The sequence below is a fragment of the Pseudoliparis swirei genome, chromosome 5 (genome assembly GCF_029220125.1).
Source record: "Pseudoliparis swirei isolate HS2019 ecotype Mariana Trench chromosome 5, NWPU_hadal_v1, whole genome shotgun sequence".
NCBI classification, from domain to species: Eukaryota; Metazoa; Chordata; class Actinopteri; order Perciformes; family Liparidae; genus Pseudoliparis; species Pseudoliparis swirei.
In genome coordinates this window covers 22,372,471-22,397,897 of record NC_079392.1, presented here as the reverse complement: position 1 = coordinate 22,397,897, position 25,427 = coordinate 22,372,471, and the positions used below count along the sequence as shown (strand labels likewise).

Here is a 25,427-nt window from a genome sequence, read left to right as displayed (position 1 = left end):
ATTAACTGGTGTTTCTGTGTGTGTGTGTGTGTGTGTGTGTGTGTCAGAGGGAAATCTGTTCACAGCCACCGTGACAGACTTCCTGGCCATCGATGCGGTGATCTACCGTAGCCTTGGGGACAGTCCCGCTCTGCGCACCGTCAAGCACGACTCCAAGTGGTTCAGAGGTACCTACCGACGCGCGTCCTCATCGCTTAGCGGCGTCCCAGGATCGACGCGTCGTGTCGGGAGCAGACGGCCGAGTCGGCAGCGCGGTGGCAACTCCATGTTTTCCGGGTCGCTGGCCAAGAACGGACAGAAAATCCCCCATCGTCGCGGTTTAAAGCCCAACCGTGACAATGGGGGCGGTAAAAGAAGACGGGACATCAGACACACGGGTTGTAGCCGGTCCCGGGTGTAATGGGGGGGGTCGAAAAGCAAAAGCGTGAAACCCGAGTTCTCGGAAACATCAGGGAGTCATAATGCGCTTATTGTTTGGTGTGAAATCCCCTTTCGCCGTGTAATGAGATTAAGCGTGGCCCTGTGCCTCTTCCTCACTGCCCTCATGTTCCCTCTGTGTCGTGGGAGTGATGCAATTTTCTCACGTTCCATTCATATTTCATAAAACCTTCTCCTCCTCCTCCTCTTCTTCTTCTTCTTTCTCTCCCTCTCTCGACGTAGAGCCGTATTTCGTCAACGCCGTGGAGTGGGGACCTCACGTCTACTTCTTCTTCAGAGAGATAGCCATGGAGTTCAACTACCTGGAGAAGGTATAGAAGTCTTTCTGGTGGACACATGTCGTCCTTTCCCTCTGAACTCGCTGTATAATTACATTCACAGCATCGTTTCAATGGGCTGTAGAGAACACGTGGGTAAAATGCAACGCCCCGATGCCGCTTTAATATCTCTCTGCTGCTATTATTTTAATGTCAATACAAACCATTTTCCCACAGCCCCGCTGACCTTTCATCCTTGTATTTGTTTCTCTGCATCTCTAATCCAACAAAACAAGAGTAAACAGTTCATGTCTATATTAACCTGAGAAAAGCCCTTTAAAAAAATATTTTCCTGCTTTAACATTTTTATTTGGGTGTTTCCTTATGGTCCTTCTGGGCCAGATGGTTCATTTTTACGTCATTTTTATTTATTTTTATGTTGCATTATTATGATGCATTCTTACTTTTGAAGGTTGTATTTCTGTAAAAATACCTAAATAAAATATCAAGTATTAAAAATATATACATTTCTTTCCTTATCAGAGCTGGGGATACATCTTTTTGTAAAGATATCAGCATCAGGATCTTCTCTAATGAATTAGCAATTCACATTTGGGGAGAAGTGCTTGCTCAAGGTCTCCGCCTTTGACGTGTTTACTGAGCGCAGAGTAAATGGTTCCTTTAGCAGCATCGCCGTCGCCTGGATGAGGCGTTCAAAGAGGCAATTTTAAGACGCGTTGCCATTTTTTATGAATAATTGAGATTAGATGTACCTCCATAAAACAACGATCTGTCTAAACAGGGTTTCCGTGTTGCGAATAGTATGCAAATGACTCTCCAGAGACCACGTTTATTTTATTTCATTGTATTAACTGGATCCCCACTAGCTGACGCCTGAGGGGAGCTAATCTTCCAACGTTGACCTTTTAAAGACGAAACCCAAAGATCGCTCCCCAGCTAATCATTGTTAAATCGTTATACGTGTGATCTTTGATTCTCACGTTACAAAAGCATTCTGCCGTTTCTCACGCCCACTTCTGCTTCTCGGTGCCCGACCCCTCGCAGGTGATGGTGTCGCGCGTGTCGCGCGTGTGCAAGCGCGACCTGGGAGGATCCCAGCGCGTCCTGGAGAAGCAGTGGACGTCGTTCCTGAAAACGCGGCTGAACTGCTCGGTGCCCGGCGATTCCCACTTCTACTTTAACCTGCTCCACTCCACCAGCTCCATCATCAGTATGCACGGCAGGGACATCATCCTGGGGGTGTTCTCCACACCGGCAAACAGGTACGAGACACACACACACACACAAATAGACTAGTGAGCGAGCTGAGGAGCACACACACGTCTGCCTTTCTCACGCTCTGAAAAACATGCACTCAAGATCAGAATCAGTGGTTCCACACTTTTCTGTCAGTGTTTCTCCAGAAGCTTGAAGACTGACATCTTTGTGTGTGCACCCATTACTTGTAGCTAACTATTTGAACATGTGTCCAGGACTTTAGCTATTTCCACTGGAAGCCAACTATTTTTAATCATGTATTCATTTTTTTTTAGCAAACTACTTGAATTTTTTATGTTTTTTTACTTTTGGCCAACTATTTTATTTTTTCCAGTGCACCATATTTTATTCATTTCTTACCGTATGTTAACATTGCACCTTTTCAGCAGTCAGGAAAGTTGCCTCAGGGTATTTATGCAGGTTTCTCCCCAGGTGAACACAGTGTAGCATCACCTCCATTTGTATTATAGACAACTTTTTTAACCATATTTTAACTGCTTATCCATTAATTTTAGCTAAATATTGCAACATTCCATTCATTACTTTGAGCTATTTCAACTGTATCCTTTTAACAATGGTTCTTACTTGACACTGCTTACAAAAAGCTCTGTGGATTATCTGGAGTAACTATGATTTTTCTTGAAGACACATTACTGTCAAGTTTTAAAAATATTTTTTCTGTTCTTTTTTTGCATCAAGTGCCATATAATCCCTCCATCTAATATCTCCAAAACTATTTTACTCATACCAAAACAATCTAGATTAATAAACAGTTAAGAGGACAGATTTGAACTGTTCCTTTATTATCAGGATACATTTCTGTATTCATATTGTAATTTCTCTTTTTAAAATTGCTCCCCCCTCAGACATGACTATTTATGACCACTCCACAATCTTTACACCCCAGAGCAAAAGCAGACCATGGTTTGCAATCACTACTCCAGATCAATAATCAACCTGTCTGACTTCAAATAAGCCTTATTTATGTGTATGTGTGTGTATGTGTATGTATGTGTATGTATGTGTGTGTGTGTATGTGTGCGCATACGTGTGTGACTGTGAGGGTTGAAGTGGAGGGATTTCAATCCAAATCCTCTCGGGAAAGAGAAAAGGGGATTCAATCACAGCGAGGCTGTTTTTTAAAGAAATACACCGACGTAAAAAACACTTCCTGACATACCTTCCGTGGAGACTGAGATGGACGCCCAGCGTGAAGCGGCACTCACACAGCTCACCGTGGGAATCCATAGTGGACCACCATAGTTTGTTCCTTCCTCTCTGAAGTCGGAAAGTGCAAGGCCTCCTCCTCGCCGGGCAAAGCTCCAGAGAAATGAAAGAAGCTGCGCCGAGGTACAAAGGTCACGGTTCTGGGGTCCGGAGTAATTTAAGACACGTGCAGAGCTTTCACCGAGGACACAAGGATGATTTGTTGAGAGACGAGACTCGATTGAAAAAAGGTGAGAGGAGAGGAAAGGAGGGATGCTGCGTGGTAAATGGAGGGGGGGTTACAGAAGACCGTGTGCAGCCAGAGAAAGCACAAACAACAACAGAGGGAACAAAACTATTTACCTCTTTTCTTTTGATGCACGAGATTAGACAAGCGCTAATATTCTGAAGTGAGTGTTGCGTCTTCCATTTTCAAATAACCAAAACAGTTTCTTTGATTCTTCTGTCTCTTTTCAGATACACTTAGAGTCATCTACTTCTTGTGCTCTCTTAAAAAGCTGCTTTTGTTTTTTATAACGCGAGCGAGATCAACCTGATCCTAACATTAAGTTACTTATTCAGAGGAACACTGGACTGTGGTTGTGGGGACGTAAACATTCTCTGCACACTTCTTTCACCGGACGCTCTCTGCGTGTCCGCGATAGCTTCTTGTGTGTGTGAGTGCCAGACGTCGAAGAAAACATATAGAAATACTTGCCTGCTATTTGACTCTGGTCTGGAATCAATACGGTGTCTCACTTAAACGCAGCCAGCAGCATAGTAATCATCTGTCAGTGGTCCCAGTATAATACCCTCTCCATTTTAAGAATAAAGTGCTGTACCAGTTGCAAGACGGTGTCTCAAAGCAGCAGCTTTCACAGGAGAGGGAGAGGGAGGGGAAGAAGAAGAAGGAGAAAAAAAGAGATAAATGCGAAAGGAGAGAATACAGAGAGGAGAATTAAGGGGGGGGGGGGGGATGGATGTGGAACTCAAGGCCAAGTCAATAATGGACAACACGTGCACCCCGAGATCTAAAACTGTTTCATCAGCTGCGTCTTATCTGCGACTTTGGAGGGACTGCGAGACGGAGCCACTGCCCCGCGGAGACAGATGGATGCTTCGCACACACACACACACACACTTGCAAAAACAAGCGTACAATGGTTCCCAGATAACGTCATTTGCGGCATGCCACCGAGGAGGACCAGCTGAAAACACACACCCCTGCTCGGGGTAAACTGCCACCGGGTCCGATTTTAAACAACTGCCGGCCAGAAGAGACAGAGACGGAGAGAGAGAGGTTAAGATGGATGGATAAGGAGACGCGCGATGGAGGAAAATGAACACAAAGCGACTGAGAGAATGTGTGAGGTGAGCTGTGAGACTCCCACTGGCCCCGTGTGGCCCACTGCGGCACACTGGCTTAGTGCTCGCCAGACAAATTGCTCTGGCTGGCGGCTCGCAGTGAAAACAGCATGAAGCAGGACCTGGGAGTGGAGGAATAGCTTTTCTCTCCTGTCATTTGGCCCTGGGCGGCATATAGAGAACTGTAGTATGGGAATAACTGAATGAAATCAAGGTTTAACTGCGTCCTGGAATCTATAGTGACTCATCTCCCCCCGGTGCCCACACACCCCAGGGATCGTTTTACTGCCACATACCAGCTCCTCAAATGTTATCAAGTTGCTTTTGTGGTATCCTCCCGTCTCTACTTCCAGATTCTAAAATCGCCCCCAGTCGTTGGTTCCTTTGTGCCACCTTCTGAAGCCCTTCCTCTCCACGAGGGATGAAAGAAGAAGCTCGGATTTCCTCCCGAGCACCTCCTGCTCTCAGACTCCTGATGCTCGGGGAGGTCGCGGAGGCGTACGGAGCGACGGCAAACTGGAAAGAGGGAAGATGAAAAATGCGAGACCATTGGGAAGAAGATAGATAGATAGATATGTACTTTATTAATCCCCAAGGGGAAATTTGTCGTAACAGTAGCAGCACCAATAAACTAAACACACAAGAATAAAAAATAATAAAATATAAAAAACAGGGATGAAAGATAAAGATGTATACAAGAAGTATACAAAGTAAAATATAAAATATATATGTATATATACAACATATATGCATACACAATACAATACTAATGACAAATTAAATTAAATATAAAAAAAGAAGAGAAAAGAAGAAGGGGAAAAAAAGTGCTCTCTGCTTTATTTAGCGGCTCCAAGACGTGAGTACATGTCGGGAGGAGAAGCGGCGCGATGTCAAATGGAAGGCTCACGTCGCGCTGCACCGGACTGCTACCGAGAAACAAACACTTCTCATTAATTCTTCGCTGTTGTTGTGGCAGCTGAGAACGTCCGTTGCAGCTGGAGCACACTGACGAGGCTCATTAGCCATAATGGAGCATGCAGGAGTGCAAAGAAAACATCCAATGCACAGTAAAGTAAATGTAGGGCATCCTGAGTGGTCTGGGCTGTAAAGAATCCCCCATGTGACGGGAGAAGTTCAACACGAAGGAGGATGCACAGATATGCAAGCTAGTCCCTCCCCCCCCTGAGCCATGTCACTATGAAAACACAGAGTTGTTCCAGAGCCTGGATGGTGAGGATAGATCGTGAGGAGAATTCCCTCAGGGACCTCATGCGGAAAGGCTAAGAAAAATAAGGGGAAATGAGGTTGCTGGAATACCCCGAAATGAAGAAAAAAGGAAAAGGTGAAAGGTTTCTGGTAGAAGAACATGAAGAAAATGAATGCCTGAATAATATTAAAATTCAAGATAAAGGGTATAAATTCAAGAGGTATGAAGAACAAAGTATCGTACGGTTTTAGTTTGAAACTTTGCGGTGTAGTCTTGATCGTGGTGAAGAGTCTATAAATATGTGTCATATATACAGAATCTCTGATGCTTCAAGAGGTTTATTTTAGAGAAGGAGTTTGACATTGGGGAACTACTAGTTGCTTAGTAATAACACTCCCTGCCAACAAATAGTCTGGCACATCATAATCCTTGTAACGCTGCAACTTGTTGTTTCTCTACTTCATGCTTTGGTACAAGAATACAATGTTCAGTTATTTAGTGTGTCATAAAGGTGCTGGTGGGCACATTAGGACGTATTTGTGTCTAAGCTGGCTTTGTTCTTTCTGTTACTAGGCTAAGTTAAATACAATTAGCTTATATTTCTGGGAATAGCATCAATATTCTCATCTCAACCTTGGCAATAAAACAAAGAGGCGTAAATTCCAAAATGTTCCTTTAAAATGCCAACGGCTGATTGGTTGATGGGACTAAATTGTTTGGTGATTAGTTTATTCCATTGCGGCGGCTAACATCTTTTATGATTTTGCTGGAGAAAAAAAGGATACAAAGTTGATCCGTAACCCTTCTGTATCCATATTTAGTATAGTTGGAATAAAGTCAAGTTAATCAATTTAGTAAACAAATACAAAAGCAATTAAAAAAAATAAAACAACATATACACAGATTTTGTGTGTGTTGGATTTCTATCCTTTGAATCTATAAACATGTGGACATTCGGACACATGATAGCCTCCCTGTGGTCAGTGATACCATACATCACAAGGTTTTTACTTTTTATTGAGTGTACACAATGTAGAGCATCTACAATTTACCAGAGTTAAACCCCTAATTAGAGGATTGAGATTAAAACTTCCCCCGACTCTTCCACATTCTTCTGCTCTTCCTCGTCTGCCCCTACGAGTCATCATCTTCATCTTCATCATCATCATCATGTGTCCGTGAGGACCGGCTGTGTTGTTCCCAGCTGTCAGAGGGAGCTTGTTAAACAGTGAGGAAGTACTTTGGACTCCGCAGCAGTCCTCTCAAAATGGACATGCTCTGCATCTTGCCTGGACGGCCTGTCACTCAACCCTGAGTCAAGGAGAACGAGTCGAGGACGAACAAATGCCGATGGACCAGAGAGAGAGAGGGAGAGAGAGAGGGGGGGACGGGAAAGATTTGAAAGCAAACAAAGGAGAGTTGTCTCAAGTCTCCAAGGCGGTGACGGAGAGAAATGAAAAAGGAAAAGCAGGAGAGACAAGAGTGGGTTGAGTCACATCCCTGCTGCCTCTGAATGATAAGTACCAGGGGACGCGGCGTGACCTGATCAAATGCCACATCGGCTCCCCGCTGCAACCGACATGCAGCCTCCGGGCGCTGCCTCGCCAAACAAACCACTTTTGTGGACTTCAAAAGAGGCACTCAACGGAAACACCGCTCAGACCCTCGAATCACCGCTTGAGCGTATATATTTTTCTTGAGAAAGAAAGACAATAAGAAGGCGAGGGCCAGATGGGTTTGTGTGGGTTTGTTTCGTAGCAGCGGGTCTGCAGGTGACTCAGCCTCTCAGGTTTGTCCAATGCGTGTGTGCCGCGAAGGTATTAAGACTTAGTCACAAGCTCTCACACCACGCACACCATGAGTCAGTGAGGAGGGACACACTCAGAGTTGAGTCTCGGCGCATGAAGCATGGGATGTGCTCCAGAACTCATTCCTGATCTCATCCTGACACTGCTGTCTTTATTTCTCTGTCTCTGTAGTGCTTTCTCCAGCCAAAGCATAACATGTAACACACAGAGAAGAGATAGTGTCTTTAGCGTGTGTGTGTGTGTGTGTGTGTGTGTGTGCGGTTCTTACAACACATCCCAGTAAGGAGCCCGGTGCACCTCGGAGGCTGTTTAACTCCTCGTGAACTCAGCAACGGGGAACAGAACATCTGTTCCAGGAAGTGTCCATAGCTCTCTGACACACACACACACACACACACACATACTCTCACACACACGGACAAAATATTCAGTGACTCATTTCCTATGTCGTTTCATATTCCAGGAATTCCAGTCAAAATCGAGCATTTGCATCCGCTGCCTATCTATTCTTCGCCCCGCGGAGACGTCCACATCTTAGCCAGTCTTTCTCTTCATCTCCGTAACAATTTCCTTTGTGTTCAAGTTTTGAATGTCAAATATATGAACAACCCAAATCCAATTTCGGCATCTCCGCTGGAAGCCTGTCCCTTTCTACATTTTAACTTCTTCCCTTTTTCCCATTTCACGGTCAATTTTTCCCTCTAGGTATTATCTACCTCATATTTTCTCGTTCTGACACTTATTCTTTATGCACTTCTGTCGTAAAGTAAAAACCCACTTGACTTAGGACAGTCTTATTGTGCCAGTTCAAAGTGTTTTATCAATTGACGGTCTCCGTCTCACCTCTCTGTCTCACCTCTCTCTCTCACCTCTCTGTCTCACCTCTCTCTCTCACCTCTCCGTCTCACCTCTCTCTCTCACCTCTCCGTCTCTGCAGCATCCCCGGCTCGGCGGTGTGTGCCTTCGACATGGAGGAGCTGGCTGGAGTGTTTGAGGGGAGGTTCAAGGAGCAGAAATCACCCGAGTCCATTTGGACGCCTGTTCCAGATGACGTCATCCCGAAGCCGAGGTGCGGATGGCTGTTATCAATGAATGCACCGTTATTCAGGCCCGTTATCAGAGCACCGTATTATGAACAGCACGTCTTTAATTTGCTCATGAACTGTTCTCGAGAGGTGTGTTTTGACGGTTTCAGGTTTGATTTCATGTGAAAAAGGAGAAAAAACAGCAATACTTACCGTTCCACCACTCGTGAAGATGCTACTCAAGGGCATTTTTACAGAACAATTAATTACAAGGTGAAACGAGTCGATTAAAGGCACGTGTAATGTAGAATGCAGGACGATTATGCAAATGGTAGTACAGCCTGTACATACTTCTGGATATTGCATGGAGATGGGACATCGGTACCAAGGATACAACTGATCTCGCCGCTAATCTGAAGGCATATCTCATGCAAATATTCCATCACTGACAAATACTTCAAGCGCGAGCTTCTGTCAACAACATCAAATCAGTCTCTCGTTGTAAAAGAGTGCTCCGCGTCTCAATGTGAGACACTCAGACAGTCTAGACGACTTAATTATACATCTATATCTTTACTGAGGCCTGAAGTAGTCTTAAAAAAAGGATGCCGCTGTACAGTCTGCTCAACGTGTCCTGAAACTTGTCCTCAGACCCGGCGGCTGTGCTGTTCAAGGTTCCAGGTTTAATTCCTCAAACTCGTTCCCCGATGAGATGCTCAACTTCGTCAAGACCCATCCTCTGATGGACGAGGCCGTGCCGTCACTCGGAACAAGACCCTGGATTGTCAGAACCATGGCCAGGTGAGCCTGAAGGCGCCCTGTCTCCTTGTGATATGTTACTCGGAGACAGTGAACGTTGAATATATGACACGTTGCAAAAGGATTTTCTCAAGTGTAATTCAGGTTTGTTCATACTTATCATTAGGTTTGTTAATGTTGAGTAAAGATTGCGGTCTTGGTAGATATTGAAAAAGTCAAAAGTGACTTGAACTTGAACTGGCAGCAATTATGTTTATATCACCACATAATTAGCTAAACAAATTACGAGTATAGAAACATCATTTCTGTGCAAAGAATGAAGGGTTTCTGATAGGTTTTTAACTATCGAGCAATGCATGCTGGGAAGTCTGCTAAATGTGTTTTAATTTGATGAGAGTACATCAAGTTAATTCCTGATTTGAAGACATTTTATTCGTTCTGAAAATGAAAACAATATTTTTTTATTTGACTCAACTTAATTAGGAGGGCTGCCCCATCTCGGTCAATTAGATGAATAATCGGTTGTGTCGGTCGTTGTCGACTGACGACACATTTTGTTGAAACTTCTGATCACATCTCCGGTAAACATGTGATTTAAAGGGGGACGTTTGCATTAATCATCACGGAGAAGCGTTTTATTCAACTATTTAATTAGTCGCCAAAACCAAAAGACTGTTCGTTGACTAAGAATTTATTTTGTTGAGGACACCTTTAAATAAATTTACATAAATTTAGTGAGCAAATAATCCCACTAAACCCCAGTAGGATGTTTTACAGTTTGGGCTTTGAACTCTAGCTGGTGTTGAAGCCTCAGCAGGCAGCTGTAGCACATCCATTCTCACATAAATGCATGCATTCCTCTCTCTTTCTCTCCATTTACCAAATGTAGTCTCCCTGCCGACCAATCGGCAGGGGATTATGGGGGCTGGCTGTATGTGGAATATTAAACAGCCGACACAGCGTGGCTTCTATTGTCGTCTATTGTCTCACGCACACAGGACTGTGTGTAGTACTGCAACACTCTGCTATTGTTCCAAGACCGGCACATCGACTTGACTGATGTTATTAATGACTCAAGGTTTGCCGTAATTAGTTTATTATGCAAATGTGGTGAGCAGTTTCATCTCTAGGGAATTAATTTAATTTTGCAGTGACTCAAGAGAAAATGGCACAAGAGTATTTCACACCTAAACCAATCACTTGTTGCACTTAAATCATAAATTTGCCCCTGAGAGCGGCTTGACTACACGCTTTTTATATCGTATGGATATTGTATGGGGGGGGGGAAAAGTCCCAAATGAGTCTCACAGCTCTGTGGCATTAATGCATTGTTCTCTCCAGGTACCAGCTGAATAAGATTGTGGTGGATACAGAAGCCGGTCCTTATAGAAACCAGACCATCCTGTTCCTCGGGTCGAGCAGAGGGACCATCCTCAAGTTCCTCATCATGCCGAACCAGGACAACACCGTCACCAACAACAACATCTTCCTGGAGGAACTGGAGGGATTCAACCCTGAAAAGTAAGACGTTAAACCAAACTGTTCAAAGTTAACAGTTCAAACATGTTTGGAAATATGTGTATTAGCTTGCTTGCCAAGAGCTAGATGATAATATTCTTTCATTTTGTATTATCTTTATTTAAAAGGGACCATGTACAGTTAAAACATAAATGTCACCATATAAATGTAGCTTTAGCTCATTTGCATCCGTAGTCCCTTGACAGACCATAACCAACATAAAACAATGACAAACGGTGCAGGATAAGACGACTCGTAGTGCAACAGTCAGCGCTATGAGGTGAGAAGAAAACACAATACACACAATGCAAAGCTACAGAACAGCACATTAAAAGTAAAAGTAAAACATACTATTAAAAGTAAGTAATAAAAATCATTAAAAGTAATTAATACGAGTCATAATAATTGATCTCACTCTCATATCTGTTGGTTAAATATGAAGCTGCAGCTGGTTAGCTTAGCTTTGCACTGGAAACGAGGTAAAACAGCTCGCTGAACCTCTAAAGCTCACAAATTAACACATTATCTACTTTTTTTTAACTCCTAAAAAAAGTGTAAACACGTCACTGTGAGGTTGTTACATAACGTGTTAATTAGTGAGCTTAAGAGGTGCTGATTTATTGATTGTTTTACCACTTTTTTCAAGCCACGCTTGCTGTTCTCGCTTGTTGCCAGTATTTATGCTGAGCTAAGCTAAGTGACTGCTGAAGGTAGCACACATAGTTGTTGTGTGGACATGAGAGTGGTGTTAATCTTCAAGTCAAAACAATCTTCTTCTTTTTTTCAAAATTCCAAACTGTTTCTTTTTGGCACAAACGTGTGCCGTTAGAGAGCTTGATGTACTGTATACCCACGCTGTGTACAGCACGGGAGGCGAGGAAAGGGTTAACTGACATCTAAGGTTGATGTATACACAGCGAGGGGAGCTGGTACACCAAGAAAAAGAGTGGCAAGGAAGAAAAGAATAAGGCATGCCATGTCCTGAAAGCATGACGTGTCCTGAATTATGCAGAAAGCCTCACCTCTTCTTCGAGGAATACGCATAATTGTGGAGAAAATGAGAGGATACAACCCGACGCAAAGAATACAAATGGGGCAAACAGAAAGGAATACGATTAAAGGATAATATTCATTATCGGCAAATCTGTAAATGTTGTAATGAGGTGGAGAAATACTGTAGAATGACATTAGAGCCCAAAAAAATCATCAGAAAGTAATGAAATGATAAAAATCACATTATCCTTCATCTTGACCAAAATGACCTCTTATATTCATCTTGAAGCCAAATCATATTCAATATCTGGATCTTGACAAAAGATTGGAGTGGGTTCTTTGTCCTCTCCTGATTAGCATTTTCGGCTTTTCGGGTTTCATTGGATGCCCACCACTACGTAATGACCACCGGGTACAATGCCTTTTCAATCTTCATTTCAGCTGTTGTTCTCTCTCGGGATGCGGCGCTCCACACGGTGGATGGCTGCAGGGTGGGTGTGTGTCACACAGACGCAGGAAGATTTGGCTGGTGATTATCTTTCACCGGGGCTAATTAGAGACATTTAAAAACGAATAGAAACATGTTTCTAAACACTAGCTCCCTGTCAAGATAATTGTGCGCCCTGATATATATAAATATATATACCTTTTCTTCCGCAATAAGGGTGAAAAGGGGGATTATTTCTCGAACCAACTGGCTGGAAACTTCCTCCCTCCAGTAGAGCCAGATCTACTCGTACTGTTCTTATTTAATACTTAACTTCCTTCCTTTACCAGCCCCCTACCCCCCCAAAATATGCTCACCAATTTGTGTCTCAGCTTATTTGTCCAGTCTCGACCAGATGAGGGACAGTGATGGGAGGTGAAAATGAAGGGACTGTGTGATGAATGAGCCGGGGTGTGGACTGGAGCCCCGTGTGCGAGGGATAATTTGGTGTGCATGGTAAGCCCAGCAGGAGGTCAGCGGCAGTCCGGCTAATCAGGGGACCGAGCACAGCCACATCAGTTCTTTTATTTCCCTTTTATGCTCTAGGCCGGGCCAAACTTCACCTTGCCCACACAGACAAAGAGATGCCTCGTGCCCTGAAATAAACCCCAGGGAATGCAGGAGCAGGGCCACTGACAGAGTCATCGATAAGGAAGTCAGCACAGAGAGAAATCACTGCTCTGTGATTGGCCGGTTGCCATAATGAACCTGGAAACAAGAGAGCTCCGCCACGAACAAAGCCTGCATCTTCTCCTGATTTCACCCCCATCTGACATCGGTTCTGTTCCTCGTGTTTCCTTCTCATGACTCTCCCGCCTGTGTTTCTCCTCCCCGCGTCAGTTGTATATTGTTTTGTTTTGCACTCCCCCTCCTTTTCCCTGCGTTTCGTGATATCGGCTGTGAAGAATGACTCACAGCTCGGCCTTAAAGCAGAATGATAGATTCTTCCTAATGACTGTGGGTCCGCCGCGACGTCATTACCATAAACCATCCCGATGCAACCGATGCACGACTGCACATGTGCATGAAGAGGTATAAATCCGCCGCACCTCCAAGGCGGGTCGGTGCCGGCTATCGTAGATCTAAGTAGCAATTAGAAGTGATTCAGCTGCTGGCTGCTGTGTTTTTGATGGCCGGCGGACCTCTCGAACATTTACAATCAGCACGGTGCACATTTCGATCGACAATTGTAACATCTGGCTCCATCTCATCTCTTTCACTTGGATTCTTTATTTAAAGAACCGCGTATGTTATATTTCCGTCCCCTGCCGAGATGCTCGGTGAGGTGAGAGGTTTAATGCGCCGCCTCGTATGCTTTGTTGTGCGCGTGTGTTACAGGTGTGCCGAAGACTCTCTGCAGGCCAGGCAGCTGTTGTCTCTGACTCTGGATCGGGTGAGCCACACCCTGCTTCTCGCGTTCCCCTCCTGCGTGGTCAGAGTACCGGTGGCACGATGCCAGCTCTACTCCCGATGCATGAAGTAAGTCTGCGCCGAGCGCCGTACGTGGAGGAGGAGGATAAAAAGGCAGCAAAATATGAATTTAGGTGAGCGTTCCAGAGCGACAAGTGTCCTTGAGCGTGACATTGAACCTCTGCCAGCTCCAGGGGTTGCTGCTATGTAGGTAATACCGACTGTCACTGTGCCCTTGAGCAAAGTGATAATGTGTTAACTGCCTTATAATACTGTCCTGAGTCAAAATGCAATAAATGTCAGTAAATTGGACGAGAATCTAATAAAGGCTGTTCGTGCAATACTTTACGATTAAATAGAACGCTGTTATTACCTGATCTCAAATGCACCATCATTTTAATAGATAACAATAAAAGTAGTTACTGTCAAAAGCGTAAAGCATTGCATGGTAAATAAACGACAATAATAAACTATAATGAAGCTGATGAGAATAGCACAATCTTGTGTACTTATAACGATGCTCCTTTGCTCTTTAATTCTTACCGGTTGTTTTTTAAGCCGTCAAATGTTTTTAAAAGGTTTTCATGTGGTTTTTCTGATGATGTTTTGATGTGAAGCAACAGACTGGAGCATGATAAATGTTCCCCTGTGGGACATTACAGTTAACTCCTCACTATCACAGTTGAATAATATCATCGTCAGTTAGCGTACAGTATGAAGCATAATCAGTTAATGTGTTAATTATTAACGAGATATTATTTTAACATAGCAGCTACTTTATATAGTTGTTAAGAGAGATGGTAGTTACATCATACAGTTATAATCTTATCAGAAGCTACAGTGATGTTTTTGTTCTTCAGGCAGTTCGCCAGTGTGAATGTGTTTAACGGGAGAAGGAAAAAACAAAAGTGCAGCGATACCCCGGGTCCACTAATCCGACATAATTGAACATAAAAATGCAAACATCCAAAGTAATAAAGTTTCCCCTGCATACAAACACACAAGCACCGGGATACAGACTCTCTCTCTCTCCCTCGCTGGCACATTGACTGGGTCGACGCACACGCCAGCACATCAGGCGTGCGGTGCGTTCACTGAACCACGTGAGGCGCACTGGCGTGTAATCCAGAGCGCATTAAGAGACGCTCACGTTCCTCCCGAGGTCCGTTTAGCGAGTGAGTTTATGCGTTTAGATGAGAGACTGAGAGTTCATGTTTTGTATGTTCAAGATTTCTTAGTCACGCTTCAGCAGCTTCAGGTCTGCTTTTTTTAATTTATTTTTTTACTCTTATAGAGTGTTTGTGAGTACTTCCTTTCCTCACAGCTTGCAGTCCACATGGTTGGCTTTTTTAAATAATTCATTTTACAGTCTGCTATGAAATGCCTGCAGCTACACGGTGACATTTTAACCTCATTTGATCCCACTTGCAGACCCGCCATTAAAAAGTAATGTTGTGCAGATAACCACGGATGTCAGAGGTTTTACATTGTTACCAATCGACAACAATGAATCCCTTTTAAGCTACTCGACATCTCCGCCGTCCATTTTCAAGTCCTGCATGTTTTTAGATTGGTTCCCTTTTAGGCGCACAGCAATTTCTATTCATGATGCTCGTAAGCTTTTAGAAATGTTCTCACGGAGACTCGCATTTGTCTTGAGATAAGTATTCCTTCACGGTGAACATTTCTGATTTTGCGTTTTTTGTAATTATTCAACCTCACATTATCATTCTAGTGAATAGAGAGCTTCTTTTTCTTTTTTACTCTTGCAGTCAAGGGCTTTCTAACATCTGATGTTGAAATATACGTCCTTCATGAACCATGTTGTATGAAAATCAAACTCAGGAGACGAACAGCGAGCAGCTCGATCGTTGTGAGTCTGTTATTGTGAGGAACATGCGGCGAGTTCTTGAATTCTGTTGGACAGATCAAATCCCAGAACGTCTCAATGTCCTGAACCGAGTTTCAGGCGAGGAAATCTTCAATTTGAACTGCTCTACGATGCTTTTCCCCAAAACTTTCATCTCCATCTCCATCTTCGAGTCAAGAATGAACTTTCACGCTTCGTTGAGAGAACTGCCTTAATTAAAGCGCCAGCGTTCAACATTTCACAGCAGGGAGCAGAAATTAAATTAAATACTCATAACTATGTTTTCCCTCGTGATTAATCTCCTGAAACTAAGAACCGTTGTGTTTTCTCTTGAGCTTAAACTGAGTCGTTCATGTTGATAAGAAGTGGGTCATCTTCACGGAGTACTTCATGTTCTACCGCACAGTTTCTACACAGTAAATTCCCCAGTGTTCAAAATTCAGTGTGAAAGTGAATTGACTCTCTCAGAGTCATTACAACGAGAGCAAGAGTAAAAACCCCAGTGTTGATGACAACGATCACAGTTACTGTGGAAAGCTCCGCCCCCTCCTTCTCCTTTCAAATTGAGTTTCATTACGCATTTTAATTCTGGAAAGACTGCAGTATGTTTCTCTAAATCACTTTTGTATATCAAATGTTGATATTTCAGCAGAAGCAACATTTTAGAATAACTCTATACTGAGTTCAACTTAACCTCGAGCTGTTTTTGTGTCTTGAAATATGAAATTGCAGACGGCCAACGTGACCGAGTCAAAAGCTACACAGTAGAATTAAAGAGTACATTAACACAAAGCCAGTAAAGTGAAGTGAGCTGCACAGTGAAAGAAACACTGTTGTTATTATGGGATGGATGGACTCTGAGCGAGGCTAACAGCTTTACCACAGTGTTGTGCCTTGCGGCTCTTTTACCGCAGGAGGAGAGCTCGGGGGGGGGGGGGGGGGGTTATTCAGTTGGTCCCAATCTTCAAACCGCACCGCGAGATGACACCGAGTTCGAAAAACAAGAAGGCATTTTAAATCCAATCTGATTCTGCTCCCAGCTCCACGCCCACCCGGCCCAATGTGGAAGGGGATGATGACAAAAATGTTCCCTGTGAAGAATTCCACCATCAAGCAAGTTTCAAGTCTTAAGAAGCTTGACGTGAAGATTTTTCCTGGGGCGATACAAACTCATGACGTGTCGTGCAAACAGTGCTCAGATGTGCAGAAATAGTTCTAGTATCGACTCATTGACTCATCTAATATTAAATCATTTGATCAGAAATGAAAATACAGCCCTTATAGAACGTGGGAAAGAGATGCAAATCGAGCAAATCAGTACTTTACATTAGTGAAATTATCCGTGTAATCGCGATTATTTGCGGTTCATTGGGTCTTTTTTGGTGTTCCTGCAGGAACTGTATCGCCTCCAGGGATCCGTACTGTGGCTGGACCAGAGGAAGCACCTGCTCTTTCCTGAGACCTGGGACCAGGTATGACACCTCTCCATTCCTACATATACATGACATCAACACACTGGCACTCTGTCTGGTTTATGCGTGGTCTGTCTTTCAGCACCTTTCTGTTTTTACCGCCTTTCCCCGTCCCGTCTTCTTGATCCACGGGTGATGTTTTGATTTAGTCTAGTTTTGATTCGATTTATTTCCTACTTTTATCATCGCTCTCAAGGTTATTTTTCCCGACAGCACACCTTACAGTAGCAGACCACCCGCAGAAGTGTCCCATATATGATGTATCTGGTCTGGAAGTCCTTGGTTCTATCGGACTACTTGAGCATCTGAGTAACATCTGTGTCCTCTAAGTAACCTGTCACACAGTCTGTGCATTATTGATTCAAGATGTCTGCTGCCGCTGTTAAACACGACTTTGTGCTTTCCCTCTGCTTTTTATCAGGTGGTGGCCGTATAACACTGTGTGTGTGTGTGTGTGTGTGTGACTGAGAGCAGAGTGTTGTGTTGCCCTTTGTGATGGAAATGAACCTTTCCAACGTCCCTTAGAGGAAACACTTAACTGCCCTGGGGGTTTTTTTTCGATTCATTATATTAACCCTCCTCCGCCTTGGTCAATTTTTTGACGATTCAATGTTGTCGGTGTTTGTTTTTCGGTCAAACAACAACAAAAAATAAACCTCACACACTTACTTGAAAAACAAAATTAAATAATAATTTTTTCTTTTTTTTGAGCTGGGGTCATATTGACCTCAAGGTAAAAATATGTTAGTAAATATAAAGGTAACAGGGAGGTTAAATGAATGAGGGTCAATTGTTGACCAAGGCACACAAGGGTTAAATGTCTTTAAATATTTATTAAACAGAAATAATAATAATAATTCAATTGTACGCTCAGAGCTCCACCCCACAAACGATGAGGAGATCTGACCCAGACGTAATAGTGCGACGTCGTCTTATACAGTCATAATTATTGATGAAGTGTATGCCCCTCGTCCCTCCTCCCTCTCTTTGCTCCTTCCTCCTTCCCACGGCGGCCATGGGACCGGGTTCTGTCTGCTTTCCCAGATGGCGTTGCGGTTCCTACCTCAGAGGTGATCGAGATAGAGAGAAAGTCAACAAAGCACTCTGCCACACAATAATAAGATCTGTTATCGTCCCGCCGCAAGATGAGCCGAACTCTGCTCCCAGAGTTCAGGAACACAGTTACATTCAGAAGAAAGACTGATGGTACATTTTCCATCACACTTTCCTCTGTTGTGCAACCCTGCCTGTGTCGTCTGGATGCGTGTGTGAATGTGAGTGTCGGTGTTTGGGTAACGTCTCTCTCTCCCTCTCTCTCCTCCCGCTACTGTCTTGCTCACCACCGGTCGTGGCTGCCTCCCGCCGGTGAAATCTGTCTTTAGTCAGGCCGTTTATTGAATCAGGCCTTTGAAAACACAGGTGTAGTGCCAGCAGAACAGACAACACGGGTCTTTAGACCACCTCAGGCTGCCTGCGTATACGATTATAGGCCTCTGTTTTGGTTTTGATTTGATTTGCCAAGGGCGGTCAACTCTGCAATCGATTTTGCATCGAGTTACTGCGGATTTCCTCTTTGTGGAGTAAAGGCAACCTCTCTTTGCAAACTGACACCAGAGGAGAGCTCAGCAGTTGATGTTATGGATCAAATTTGAGGCACTTTATGAGGAAAATAGTTTTTTTTTAAATGATTGTATGGTTAGTGTTATTTTTAACCTGCTGAACGAGGTGTAACAAAAACATTTCTCACCTTTTTTTCTTCTTCTCCCAGTGAGAATATTGTGATCGTACAATTGCGTTTAGGTGTTGAGGCTCATTCCTTTCATCGATGTCTTGGATGCTAATTTTCGCTGAACCAAAACTTGTTGTGTTACACCTTGATGTATGTGTGGATTAGAGAAACCAGATAAAACATGTAAAAGAATGCCCTTTTTTGTGGTGCGAGTAGGCGGTTTATTTATACAGAGGAGTCTGGTTGGCGGTCTCCAGTCGCTATGCTAAGCTAAGCTAACTAGCTCCACACAGTGTTGACCGTACAGGTGTGAGAGTGGTGTCGAGCTTCTCGCCTATTGGCGAGAAAGGCAATTGTGAAAATGTATTTCTCGTTTAATGCACTTTTTTTTGTGAAATTGTAGACTGTAGAAGGTAAGGCACAACATTACAGATTGTTGGCGGTTTCTGAGGAAGGAACGTCTTTTATCGTCTACTGTGGGTGTTGTACTGGGAGGAAACATGGTTTTATGTTTGGTTTAATTGTTTTGTCCCACAGTGTTATTAATATACTGTAAACGAGGTGATAGAAAATGTTTCTCACCTTCTTTTACTTCTGCCAGTGAGAATATTTTGACCGTACAACTGTTTATCTTGAGTTTTAAGTCGTCACTCGCTCTTAAATGCAACATGTAATGTGAGGGTATTATAGCAATACATGGATAGAATTCCAAATATTTTAATATACTTGCTCAGCTACTCCACCATTGTTCCGCTTAGCCTCAGACTGAAGTGACCCCCGGGGTTCAAATAGTCCTGGTCGGCACTCATTCCTGTTAATACGCAAGCATTTAACATGAATACACATGTGGTCTCTATCACGCTCCTTTTTTATTGTGAGGTCTTTACATGTTGGGAAAATGTGATGGAAATAACAATAAACACTGTAAAAACAAATCAACAACACACACACACACACACATAAAGCTAATGTGTCCAAAGTAAATGACTCACAATCCCTGAGAGGCAGCCAAGTGAACACGAAACATTATTCTTTATGAAGGTGACAACCCGCTGTTTGTTCACCGTGCTCTCGGACTCATTTGTCTCGGAGAGTTCTCGGCATTCAAAGCCCAGATGTTGGCTCCGACGCTGCCCGGGCCTTTAGCTAATTGCAGAATAGCAACTTCTCAGTCTCTTTGTCCCAGTTGAGCCTATTTCTGTGTCGCTCTGGTTCCTCGGGGGTTGTTTGGAGGCCGAATGGTGATTCGGTGTAACAGCGCTATTTGGGGGACGAATGTAAAACTTGAAGTGGTCATTTACTTTTTGTGCAAAGAACTTCCCATTTAATCCAAAGTGTTGTTTTGACCGACTCACGTCCCCAAAACACCAATCACGGCTTGTTGAATCCACTCGCATCACCCTGAACGTAAAGCGGGGCGATGCCCTCTTGCAAGTCAAGAGAGATGCATTTCAAACATGCTTCACACCCCGAAGGCTGAATGTTCCTTAAATTGGGCTCTCTAGAGCGTGTCTGCTGCCGATGCTCACCGATGGATCCTCACCGAACACTCCTAGGAGTTTGATCACGAATATGAGTTACGCCTACGTCAGTTTGGATCCAGATAATTATAAAAAACGTTGCCTTGGAAACATCAACTTATGAATCGTACATTTAAGTCAAAGTAATTGTTTATTAAAGGAATAGTTCCACATTTTGGGATGCAAATTGAGCTAAACCAAAACTCGTTGCCTGACACTTTTTTGTGGTGATAGGACAAATGAAATATATCATGTTTATTATGTATCATTCTTCATAAGTTTAGAGTTGTTTCCAGTCTTCATGAACTATTGAGTTTAGTTTTTAAGGCATGGTCATTACGTTTAGTGCTATTAGCGCGCGCGTGTGTGTGTGTGTGTGTTTATGTGGTTTTCCAACAGCAGATATATAATCATTGATACCAGAATGAAAACCTTGTGTGTGTCTTATTTTAAAGTGGCCTGGAAATGTATTTCATTATGTAATCATGATTGTAATAGACACACACATACTCACACACGTGCACGCACACACACACACACACACCTGTGTTCTGCATCTTGGTGTTGTTTTTCCCTGAAATGAGCCATGACTAAGAGCAGTTGTGTTTTTCTTTGTGAGCACCTGGTCTCATGTCCTCACTGCTTCCTCACCTCTCCATATGTTTTGCTCCTTTGAGTTTCGGTTGCTCCCCTGTTGCCTGAATGGGAAATGAGTTTTAAAGCTCCAGGATAGAGTTGGAGAAATAAGATATGTGGGAATTTCTGAAGAAAATGACTAAAGTTTGTGGTTTTGTTGAACGTTTACTTTCATGACAAATAACTTTTTATGATGATCTTATAATTTGCAGTATATTTTTACAGCCTCCGTAGCCTAAGTTCCATATTAACGAATAAAACATATTTCCCTACTCTATCTCCAAGAATATTGGAAAACATTGTGTTCATATTTACGCCATAAATCTAATGTAAAGACGAGAATGCTTCCCTAGAAATATTCCTTATTCAATGCTTTAATTCACCTAATGAATGTCCCTGCAGGCATAAGTGGTTATCTTTGAATTATAATGGTGATTATTGCGAAAAATTATGCCATTTTAAGAGAGCTCTTTTTTGTGTTTAAAATCTTTTATTGTCCTCACATGGTCAAAAATAGAAACGATAAAATCAAAGTGTTAACAGAGCTTACGGGTGATACACGCTCCCTCGTCGCTTGTCCTCGGCCGTAACACCGAGAGAGTTTCCTCTATCGGGGAGGATCGGTGGCCGGCTCCTCGCCGTGTCCTCTGATTAATGGCCGTGTCTCTTCTCCTCCGCAGACTGCCGTTCGAGCAAGATGTTGAACAGGGGAACGTGGCCCACTTGGGCGACTGCGACGGTAAGAGTTGAACGATGTGTGGAAGCTAACAGCTCTCTTGTGCCACGATCCTTACGTAACGGGCCCATCTTTCGGGTGAACAACAATACGGTGAAAGGAGACGAAGAGCTTGCTTGTTTCCATTTATACGGAGGAAATCCGTGAATAAACGCAGAGGAAAAGTCCCAATACACCTCGGCGCTCTGTAGTGTCTCACTCCTCCCCAGAGGAACAACCACGACTCCAGGATGAAGACGCTCCGCGAGTCTCGTTTTGTCGAGCTGGCAGGAAAAAACCTGCGTATGTTTTAAGGATAACTTTGTTGTTCTCACTCTTTATCCCTCTGTCCTCACTTGTATTCTCTCTTTGCTTTGGTCAGGTAGGTTGTGTTTACAATACATGTGGTTCATGATATTCCACTGCAGCTTGGATGCCCCTTGATATTTCTCTCTCTCTCTCTCTCTCTCTCCATATCATTATGAAAATAGAAGTGGTACACAGCAGAGTGTACAAAAAATCTCTATTCCAGATACACAGAGGTTTTGAATACTCCCGTGACGACCCCTCCCCCCCCCCCCCTCTCTTTCTCTTTGATCTGAAAGCTAATTCCAACGCGTGCAAATTAATCCTTGACTTCTGAAAGTTCCCCGAGTTCATGTGCCGTGCTCCCTCAGAAAAGAACAGATCAAATATTGCATAATCAGGACCCGCGAACAGCTCTAATCCCGTTTCAGATGGCCGCTCCGTTTGATGCTGCTCTCTCACTTCAGGACCTCTGACCACCAAAACCACCGGGGGGAGGGAGGGGGGCTTGATGCTCACTCTATGCATGGTATAGTTAAGATAGTTATCTGCCTTTATTGATCACATGTGTAGCCCCTTATAGAACATGAGCTGGGTGGGGGGGAGGTTAAGCCCTGCAACCCATGCTACTCCAAAGGAGTCATTATATTTGAAACACAATAGGTTGTCCATGTATCCTGCTTTTCAAAAGTTCCTGCAAGTTGGTGTTTGAAAAGATATCACAAACTGGAAGAAAGACCAGACCCGTATTCTCCACAAGGGAACAACACTCCAGCAAATAGTCTGTGCTGTGCAGAAGGCTTGCAATTAATACAAAATACAACTCCGATGATCATTACTGTACTCCGGTACCACAGCTGCGGGCGAGAGATAAACATAACTACTCCGTGCTAATGGGGTGTCTAACCAGCTCTCGTATTGCATCTTCCCGCACTTGTTGTATCTTGACCGCTGGTGTAAAGGTCCCGGGGGTTAGAGAAAGTAATGCCACCGATACTGAAGATGGACTTTCCGCTCTCTGCACACTTGTAGATCATCACAGCGCTTTTTCTCCCGATGACTACCAACCTTAAAGGACTGCTACAGCGATTTAATGTGACATTTGCATAACGTTGGGGGACTAGTGGGAAAGCTAATGGAATCAAAGTCAACAGAAAAGCCTGTGAAAGTTCCTATTCAACAAACGCTGCCTCTATCGCTCACTTCCTGTACATAACGCCGCATGCACCTGCAACTTTGTGTGAGGAGGAATATTAAAGCGGAGCGTTGTGTCAATTCTTTTTGGCTGGCTAATCTAAATTCACTTGGCAATAATTTATTTCATTGTGAGTCATTCATTCCAATTATCTCCCCCAAAGCAGCGGCCCTGCGCTAAGGGCAATATGCCAGCTCTTAGTTGAGCTTAAATTATTGTTTTCATAAATCATATGACGAAAAGATCATCTCTTTCCAATTTACAGTAAGATAAATGTTATTACGTTTACGACAGACATTTATACCCCCCACACACACACACACACACACACACAGCCCGATGGCCCTGCCTTTGACGCACATCTGAGTTAAGATAAGATATGATAAGATAAAATAAGATAATCCTTTAATTGTCCCACAGTGGGGACATTTCAGGATCACAGCAGCAGGTGCACATTAGAGCATTAATAAAATAAAACACAATAACAATACTAAATACTAATACTAAAATACTAAATATACAGAGGAAACAAAATAAATACACAAGGCAGTGACCAAAGTGAATTTCCAGCAGTCTTCCACTCGCGCCTGATCCATCCCGACGGAGGCGAGCTCTGTTGTCGCCGGGCGAACGTTGGAGCCGCCGCGTTGACATGGCAGGAATGTGAGGCAGCATCTTCACCACTTAGACAGCACTTTGTCTCCGATGTCGAGATGACCTCGGCCTATTGGCCTACGTGATCCTATCTCTTTTCTTATTTTACTCTTCCATTGTCTCCGATATGGATGATTTCCTGTTCCCAGTTAACGCTGAGATCATCTCTCGTCGTCTTTCCCGTAAGACAAAGATTCTTCCTGCCATCTGAGGAGGCAATATTCACTTAGAAGACAAAGAGGCGCAGCTTGAGCTTGTTATGACACACTGTCACTGACACTGTCGAGACTTTGAAAAAACAGCCTCTCGATATGCGTCTGTCAGCATCTCTCTCTGTTCTTCTCTCCCTAACGTATATCACACACACTGTACATCCGTGTGCTCACAAACACACGCAGATGCTCACACACACCTGCGCCAACTCTCCGGGGACCTGTATCGGCGGAATGGACTGAAGGCTTTTGGGTCGCTGAATATTTCATATCTGCACATCCAACTCTTTGCACATGTCTGTGTCTCGACCCAGCAGATGGGAGGTGAGGTGTCGGCTTAGCTGCCTCTCTCTGGGGAAATTCAGCAAACTCATCTTCACCTTCTCCTTTGTCTACATGTTCGATCAAAGTTTATAAAATCTTCAGGAGTCAGTGATCCTAAAAAAAGAAGCTTTTTTTATAATCATGATTTTTAATTAAGATTGTATGCATGAGGTAACTGGTACATTTCAAAGCCCTGCCAACCGAAGGTCGGGGTGACTCTGCTTCACGAGAGTATTGTTATGGCAGGAAAGCAGTAAATACAATGTCCTTTTTCCTCAAGCTACTTTGACCTCCTCTGGTAGCTAACAAGTATTCAAATAAAAATCTGACGTTTACAAGGGAACACGTCTGTGGTAGATCTACGGACAACTCACACATGTACGCTCTCTGACATGAAGTTACAGAGAGAGACGTATTGTTTAAAGGTTGGATATGCGGGAAACACTTTCCAAAGAAATTGTTTTGACATTATTTTTTACAACTGAGTTTTTTGAGTGAGAATATGAAATGACGGTTGAGGTTAGGCTGATTATATCCCGATTCTTTCAAGAGGGATTTATGCTAGTTTTGGCTTTGCAGCCAAGTCATTTATTGTGCCCTAGTCTTTGCTCCTCTGCTGCTCCAGTGCCTCTCCTCTCCACCGTGTTTCATCTCCCTCTCCAGTCCCAGTCAGTGCTCCACTTATTCCAGAGCAGCCTTGTCGTCAGACCTCAAAGGAAGATGGATGGACGGCCTTACTTAGAGCCCAGCTAACTGCCTCCCCTTCCTCCTTAGCCGGAGAGAAGCGGCCGCTGGAAGGAGAATCGATTTTCATCTCTCCTCTGGCTGATGGCAGTCGAATAGATATCAAGGGTGATTCCGCAAAGGGGAAAAGGAATGGGGCCGAGAAGAGCGGGGATGGGGAGATGAAACCGGGCTAAATCAGATCAAGGAGTAGAGAGCGGAGCGGGAAAAAAAAGAGATCGAGGCACCGAAAAAAGGAAGGAGGCCAACTTTGAGGACGGAGTGGGTGAAACTGTTCAGAGGAACAGAAGTGCAAAGTC

The 25,427-nt window shown here is 43.7% G+C and overlaps 1 protein-coding gene across 5 annotated transcripts in view; it reads left to right on the top strand.

The window, feature by feature from the left end:
• sema6bb (sema domain, transmembrane domain (TM), and cytoplasmic domain, (semaphorin) 6Bb) overlaps positions 1-25,427 on the top strand; it is a 133,158-nt gene that overhangs the window by 83,810 nt on the left and 23,921 nt on the right. For 4 of the 5 annotated variants that reach the window (XR_008831687.1, XR_008831686.1, XM_056414296.1 and 1 more), the window contains exons 8-16: positions 48-167; positions 661-749; positions 1,761-1,978; positions 8,497-8,628; positions 9,236-9,385; positions 10,685-10,864; positions 13,680-13,820; positions 17,016-17,093; positions 21,659-21,717. Coding sequence is in view for 3 of the 5 variants with exons in the window: in XM_056414296.1 (XP_056270271.1) it covers positions 48-167; positions 661-749; positions 1,761-1,978; positions 8,497-8,628; positions 9,236-9,385; positions 10,685-10,864; positions 13,680-13,820; positions 17,016-17,093; positions 21,659-21,717 (1,167 nt within the window). In the remaining 2 variants the exon portion in view is untranslated. The remainder of the gene's footprint in view (positions 1-47; positions 168-660; positions 750-1,760; positions 1,979-8,496; positions 8,629-9,235; positions 9,386-10,684; positions 10,865-13,679; positions 13,821-17,015; positions 17,094-21,658; positions 21,718-25,427) is intronic. The other variant, XM_056414297.1, reaches the window with a different exon arrangement.